This window comes from Podarcis cretensis, assembly GCF_951804945.1.
Source record: "Podarcis cretensis genome assembly, chromosome: 2".
NCBI lineage: Eukaryota > Metazoa > Chordata > Lepidosauria > Squamata > Lacertidae > Podarcis > Podarcis cretensis.
Window position 1 is genome coordinate 18,007,711 of NC_137171.1, and position 8,131 is coordinate 18,015,841.

The window sequence follows — 8,131 nt, forward strand, 5'->3', positions numbered from 1 at the left end:
AATGAGATTTATTACTTATATTTCTGACATGGCTTCTGTGTTAAGAGCTGCATGTCAGACAAATCCAACAGGTATAGATTGGCAATGTAGTGCTAGGAAAAATTTCCCCTGTTGAATTTATACCTAGCATGGAGTTGTTGAAACAGACAGGTGTGCACTGCCGAGGGGGGAGGGGAATGCAGCCTTATTGTGACTCAAAATATGATGTTCTTGGAGCACCATCCCAGCCAAAGCCACATAGACAATATTTTATGCTATTAGTTTGACCAGCTTTAAAGGTGGTATTTTCAGTGTAATGCTATGCATCCTTTTCACTTTTTAATATATAATTTATTATCAGCATAAACGCTTTTGAGTAAATGAAGTGAAGGATAGAAATATTATGGATAAAATGGGGAGAGACATAAAATTTGGATGATGAAGTAACATGTAGTTGAAAAGATTTATAATAGGACCCATGGAGGGGAAGGTGGGAAGTCTAGAGATCTGGAGAAATCTCTAAATATGGATATGTATTTTGTACTGTTATAACTTTGTACTTGTAAAATCAAATATAAATTATTTCAAAAAAAAGAGAGAAAAGAAATCACGTTGCCGAAGGATCGAACTCTCCAGTGCCATTTTGTGTCAGTGTCATAATACATTTAAAATACTTAAAAAAAAACACTAGTGTAGCTGAGCCCAGAGTTGTCATATGCATTATGTGGTTGGAGGAAAAGAGAGAGGGGAGAGAAAGGGGGGTGGATAATGATAATTCATTCTATTGCATAGTGTTTTTGCAGGGATATTGTGTCAGTATCACGTGGGTAGGTCCTTTATTTATATAGTTATTTATTTTTGCTAGCATTGTGAGAGATTGGAGGGTCCAATGCTTGGTTGGTTAATATCTGCTAGGATTTTACACACCTGCAACACACACACATGCACTGCCTTCCATTGCCATAAAAGTACTGCAACTATGTAAAACAAAGACGGGGAACCTCCCCACACAGGGGTGCCAACTTGAATAAAATATTGGGGGCCCCAGGTAAGCCCCACCCCACATGATGGGGTGCACCCACACCATTTGAATGGCAATGTCCATCAACTTGAGGGGAGCTTGGCCCTCTCAAATATTTTATTGGCGGAGGTGAAGGGACCTCGGGCCCTAGCAGTTGGCTCCTATGTCCCCACATGTCGCTGGCCACTATTGTCACCATCGCTGGCTGGGGCGGATAGGAGTTGGAGTCTAAAAGCACCAGGAGGGGCGCTGATTTCCTACCGCTGCACTATGGTCTAGAATAATGATGATGGTGATGATGATGATGATGTATTGAATTTATATACCACCCTATACTTGGGGATTGCCAACAAAGGTCCATATAGTTAAAGCTATGGTTTTCCCAGTAGTGATGTATGGAAGTGAGAGCTGGACCATAAAGAAGGCTGATCGCCGAAGAATTGATGCTTTTGAATTATGGTGCTGAAGGAGACTCTTGAGAGTCCCATGGACTGCAAGAAGATCAAACCTATCCATTCTGAAGGAAATCAGCCCTGAGTGCTCACTGGAAGGACAGATCCTGAAGCTGAGACTCCAATACTTTGGCCACCTCATGAGAAGAGAAGACTCCCTGGAAAAGACCCTGATGTTGGGAAAGATGGAGGGCACAAGGAGAAGGGGACGACAGAGGATGAGATGGTTGGATAGTGTTCTCCAAGCTACCAGCATGAGTTTGACCAAACTGCGGGAGGCAGTGTAAGAAAGAAGTGCCTGGCGTGCTCTGGTCCATGGGGTCATGAAGAGTCGGACGACTGAACGACTAAACAACAACAACATACTTGGAGATCTGAGGGCAGTACACAGAATAAAGATATAAAACCACAAAGAAGAAGAATATAAAACCACGAAGAAGAAGAAGAACTGAGGCTTAAAATTCAAAGAGGAAGTTATTCAGAAATGGAGAGGGCTTAGCAACGCGCTTTAGAATGGAAACGTCAGATGGGGAAACGCGTCCCATTAAAACGGATCTAAAAAGCGTGTGTACAGTGTTACCTTACTGAGCCCACATGACTTTGTACGACGCCTCTTTTGCATTTTGATTCTCCTGAGCCCTTGACTACTCCTGGACAGGAACGATTTTGAGGTGTAGTGGAAAGGCGTGGGGAAATATGAACGCCTGGGCCCCGGCCATAACTACCCCGAGGAAGCCCTTATGACGCACGATTTGGTAAGGATGACTGTCAAGCAGGTCAGGCGGGCAGGGGCTCTGTCTGGGCCATGCGCACGGGTGCCTTTTACCACCAGGCGCTGGATGACTGTGGCTGTCTGCCTTGGGCGGCAGCGTGCCTGCCCGGCCCCTTCTCCCGCTACCCGCTCCTGCCGAGGATCGGCACCGCCTCCTCTCCCCGATTCAAGGCGCAGACAGTCATGGCGAAGCAGTTCGGAGCCATCCACGTGGGCACCTACTTGGAGATCAAGCGGAGCGACGGGAGGATCCACCCGGCGTTGGTCACGGCGCTGCACGAGGACGCCAGCAGCGTGACCGTCGAGTGGATCGAGAAAGGAGTCAACAAGGGCAAGAAGGTGGAGCTGGGCCTCGCCTTCTCGCTCAACCCTCATTTGGCACCGATGGAGCTCAGCCCCGAGGCGCTCTCGGCGCCCACGCCGTCGGATCAAGGGGATCACCCCACCCCGCCGCAGAACTACGTGGTGACCCCTATCCAGAAGGAGAAGTCGGGCGGCGATAGCGAGGATCGCGACTTCAACAAGAGGCCCCCGTCGACGGGGACGGCGGGCAAGATCAGCCCCAGCCCCGCGCGCAAATCGCCGTGCGTCCTAGAGGTGGAGAGGATGCGCGAGCGGCGAGAGAAGCGACACTTGGAGTTCATGGAGAGGCGAGCGCGCCGCGGTGCCAGTGGCGCGCACCCGCACGCGGATGTGATCGCCGTGATCGAGCAGTACCGCGCCGCTTTGCAGCACTGCGGCTCCGCTCTCCTGGCCCAAACGTGCCCCCTGGAGCCCACCCGCGGCTGTGCGCGCAAAATCTGCGTGTGCGTCCGCAAGAGGCCCCTCAACCAGCGCGAGGAGGAGCTGAAGGAGGTCGACGTGGTGACCATCCCTTCCTCGGACGTGGTGATGGTGCACGAAGCCAAGCAGAAACTGGATCTCACCCGCTACCTGGAGAACCAGACCTTCCGCTTCGACCACGCCTTCGACGACCACGCCTCCAACGAAAGTGTCTACAAGCACACGGCGCAACCTCTGGTGGAGATCATCTTCAGAGGAGGCATGGCCACGTGCTTTGCCTATGGGCAGACGGGCAGCGGCAAGACCCACACGATGGGAGGTGACTTCTCTGGCAAGAGGCAGGATTCCTCGAAAGGGATCTATGCTATGACTGCCCGGGACGTCTTCTGCCTGCTGCAGGAGCCCACTTACAAAATCCTGGAGCTCCAGGTCTTTGGGGCTTTCTTCGAGATCTATTGGGGGAAGGTCTATGACCTACTGAACTGGAAGAAGCGGCTGAGGGTGCTTGAGGATAGCAACCAACAGGTCCAGGTGGTGGGTCTCCTGGAGCAGGAAGTGGGCTGCGTGGAAGATGTGATGAGGCTCATTGAGATAGGGAATCGGTGCAGAACTTCTGGCCAGACTTCAGCAAATGCCCACTCGTCCCGAAGCCACGCCGTTTTCCAGATCATCCTAAAGAGGAGAGGGAGGCTGCATGGTAAGTTTTCCTTGATTGATTTAGCCGGCAATGAGCGAGGAGCCGATACCTCCAGTGCGGACCGGCAAACCAGGCTGGAGGGTGCAGAGATCAACAAGAGCCTCTTGGCACTTAAGGAATGCATCAGGGCTTTGGGTCGCAACAAAGGTCACACGCCCTTCCGAGCCAGTAAACTGACTCAGGTGTTAAGGGACTCCTTTATCGGAGAAAACTCCTGTACCTGCATGATCGCCACCATTTCTCCAGGGATGAGGTCATGTGAGCACACACTCAACACGCTGAGATACGCCAATCGGGTGAAAGAGCTGGCAGTGGACACAAGCGCCTTCCGACAGCTCCAGCCCGCCTTGCCCAGATCCATCTTTCAGCTGGATGACTTGTCCAGGCCCTGGACAGTCCAGAGCTTGCCCGAGACGGATGAGTTCAAAGTGTTCTGCGTACAGAATGAGGACCAGGTCTCTCCGGCAACCCTTACCTTCATTGGCAGGGGGAGAGGCCAGAAGAAGAGGAAAGAGATGGATGAGAAAGCTCTGGTGGAGGAGCACCAAGAGTCTCTCCGGTGCCTGAAAGGTTTTCTGAAAATGGCTGACGATGCAGACTATGACATGGATTTTTACGCCTCTCAGTTCGAAGCGGTTCTGGCCCAGAAGATCGCCATTCTGTCTGAGATCCAAGATAAAGTGAAATTGTTCCGTAAGAACCTCTGCAGGGAAGAACCAGGCAGCAATCATGTGAAGAGATCTCGTGTTCTGTGAATTGGCATGATCCTGTTCCACTTTTCTCTTCTTTTTCCATGTCGGCTTATGTCAAGGTTTACACAACATCCTGCCTCTCCAGCCACCTGACAACGTGGCAACTTAAAGAATACTTAAACCTCCCATCTCTACATGGGTGTCCGTTTTGTCTTTAATGCCAGGGCGGAAAGTCTCCTAAGAGAATCTCCAAATGCTTCTATTAGTGTCCTAAAATAACATGTTGTTGAGTTGAGCACACAATCCCAGGGCATTTGGCATTTCTGAACAGACCTTTTTTAAAAACAACAACAACAAAGAAGGGAAAAGAAATTATAATATAAAGCTTTGGGAGGGGGGCAGTTTTGTAGGTAGCATAAGTATGGCTTTATGTAGTACCTGCTTCTTTCCACCCAACCTAAGCCCATCTCTCTGTCTCGTCGGTCCACAAGAGTATTTTTTAAAAACATGGAGGAATAGAGAAATAAAGTGAAGGAACAAGATGATCCAACATGGAAAAGCTGGCTTTAACAAAGGGTGCTTTTAAGATTACATATCTTAATCTTGGTGAGAGAGAGGCTTTCTTGTCTATAGGCATTCCTAACCTTTGTCATCAGAGAACAAACACTGTACCTTTGCAAACAGGCTTGTATGATTTGTGACCCATCAAAACAAACCAAGGCTGTCTACATGTACTTTAAAGTACAATCAAAGTACATTTTTTCCCTCAAGGAAATCTGGACGCTGCAGTTTACTCCTCACAGAGTTTCAGTTCCCGGCAACTTTTGACAAAACACTAGTGCCCAGAATTCTTTGAGGGGGGGAATGCAGGTCGAATGTACTTTGGAGTGTGTATGCATCCGTAATATCACATCAAGGGGTTTGTTTGGAGCATATGCACCCCTTCCTTAAAGCAATTTGGCTTCCTTTTCAAAACACCTGAGATAATAGGTGAGAGTCATTCAAGTAGGCACTTAGAATTCATTAGGTGAAGACAGACACTCTTTCTCTCCTCTCATTATAATTCGACATTTGACACTGCCTGTGTATTCTCTTAAATCTTTGCTTTTTATAAAAGTGCGGTGCATAATCCATCGCAGTCACCACCACCGTTTTGCAAACACAGTGAACCCACCTTATACCCAAGTCATGCCATTGGTCCATTTGGCTCAATATTTTCCACACTGACTGTGGTCCTCCGGGGGGGTTCTTTCCCAGCACCACCTGGGAAATGCTTGGGATTGAACATGGCACCTTCTGTAGGTGAAGCAAATGCTCATCTCTGTTCCAGATAGGCAGACAACCTAGTTCTATTCTCTGGACTTGTGCACTTAGATCGTAGAATTGCAGAGTTGCCATGCAGGAACCTTTTGCCCGACTTGGGGCTCAAACCCACAACTCTGAGATTTAAGAGTCCTGTGCTGTACCAAGTGTGCTATCCCACATCTTACAGAGCTCTCTGCACTCACAGGACTCTAGATGTATCTGTGATTTGCGTACCAAGACCCCGCAGCTACCCCTTTGTTTGGAAATAACTCACACAAGGACACAGATATTAGGTTTATGGTATTGGGCGAATTTGGCCACAACTTTATTGAATTACAGAATGTGAGCGGTATTGGCTTAGGCATTGATTGGACCCGACTATATCTGACTTCTGCCCACTGTGCAGGAAGTCCAGTAAGGATAAACCACCGGTAGGGGGAGCCCTGTCGATGCGAACCAACTCAAGCTCCCCCTGGTGTTCCCGTCGGGGTCGTGTCAAGGCCCTACCCCCCAGCCAGGCTTCAGACTAGATCAACACCCCCGGGTTCCTTTAACAGAATACCCTTAAGCATGGAGGGGCAGGTGATAACCACACCTCCCCTCCCCCACACAAGGTCAAACAGTGCCTAACCGCAACCCTAACAAAGTTGTGACGATTGCTACGAGGTAGGCGAAAACCAAGTGGCCAGTGCCAATTTGTCAAGTGGAAAAATTCCTATCAGGACCCTTGGACAACCAAGGTGACCAACCAAAGTCCATAGCAAGGCCATTGCCTAACCTGCAAATAGGGAGGGAGGGAGGGTGATTGAGGAAGTGAGCCAGAGAAGAAGTCCTCCGACTCGCTCCTCGGTTTAAACTGTCCTGGCCACGCCCCCCGGCCAGCGGATTGGCTGGCCGAGCTCTGACGTGGCCAGGATCCCCCAGGCAAAGGGGAACAAAGTCCCCCGCCCCCGGTGGGGTGTGGGTGGCCACGCGGTCCACCGCAACTCCTCCCCACTGGGAAGTGGAGCAGATTAGTTATATCCCTTTAGCTAGAACTCTTAATTTACAGGAGTTGATAATTAATAGGGTGGTTCATAAAAAGCTTTTTTTTAAAAAAAAAAAAATGCCTGCTCCAAAGGTCTTATCTTACTACGCTAGGGATTATATGGCTATATCTGAAATTTCATGCATATCAGTTAATATCTTGACCCTGCTCCACTGAATTGAAATTTCAACCTTCATGACACAGGAAAATGGCCAAGTAAACAGCTATTTTCATGGAGGAGAGTCAAGATATTAACTGATATGCATGGAATTTCAGATATAGCTATATAATCCCTAGTGTAGTAAGATAAGACCTTTGGAGTAGGCATATTTTTTTAAAAAAAGTTTTTTATGAACCACCCTATTAATTAAGCCACTGTGAAGACTTCAGCACTTTCCATTCACTGGGCTGTTTCATTGTCTTCGGCTGTTGATGCCCACAAGATTATTTCCATTCTTCATTGTGGCCATGCGGAGACTGTATTACAGGAACTCAAAGAGAAAGAGAAAGGAAATGTTTTGTACATAAAGAGTCTACTTCTAGGGGCCAAGGTCCCTTCACCCCCCCCCCATAAAATATTTGAGGGGGCCGCCCCCTCCCAAAAAAGTTGATGGGCATTGTCATTCAAATTATGTGTGCCTGCCTCATCTTGCTACTGATTATGCAGGGCGGGGCTTATATATATAATTTTCTGTTTTACAATTTATAATATTTATTTAACCAACCTTAAAATATCAATGACTTCCCTTCTTCTCCCGATGCTGAATTCCTGCAACACTCCTTCCACAGTTCATTTTGCATAACATAAATCCCTGCATATTTTAAATAATAATAATAGTTTATTATTTATACCCCGCCCATCTGGCTGAGTTTCCCCAGCCACTCTGAGCGGCTCCCAATCAAATGTTAAAAGCAGTGGAGTGTTAAATATTAAAAACTTCCCTGAAAAGGGCTGCCTTCAGATGTCTTTTAAAGATAGGAAAGCTGCTTATTTCCTTCACATCTGAAGGGTTAGGGTGTTCCACAGGATGGGCGCCACTACCGAGAAGGCCCTCAGTCTGGTTCCCTGTAACCTAACTTCTTGCAATGAGGGAACCGCCAGAAGGCCCTCGGCGCTGGATCTCAGTGTCCGGGCTGAACGATGGGGGTGGAGACACTCCTTCAGGTATACAGGACCGAGGCCGTTTAGGGCTTTAAAGGTCAGCACCAACACTTTGAATTGTGCTCGGAAACGTACTGGGAGCCAGTGCAGATCTCTCAGAACCAAGCCATTCAGTATTCCATTATTACATCCATCAAAACTTATTTATACTGTTGAATTTATCTTAATGCTGCCAACGTTTTCAGATGTACACAATTTCCCCCCATATGTTTAATAAACATTTCCCAATCTTCTTTAAACG

General features: G+C 48.1%; 1 protein-coding gene across 1 annotated transcript; it reads left to right on the top strand.

The window, feature by feature from the left end:
- The first annotated feature begins 2,240 nt into the window (after window positions 1-2,240).
- On the top strand, window positions 2,241-4,590 carry KIF2B (kinesin family member 2B). Its single transcript, XM_079965433.1, has one exon. The coding sequence runs from the start codon at window positions 2,258-2,260 to the stop codon at window positions 4,457-4,459; it is 2,202 nt and encodes a 733-aa protein (XP_079821559.1). The 5' UTR covers window positions 2,241-2,257; the 3' UTR covers window positions 4,460-4,590.
- Window positions 4,591-8,131: the final 3,541 nt, after the last annotated feature.

Coding starts and splice junctions, on each gene's coding strand:
- KIF2B (XM_079965433.1), top strand. CDS start 2,258: ATGCGCACGGGTGCCTTTTACCACCAGGCGCTGGATGACTGTGGCTGT.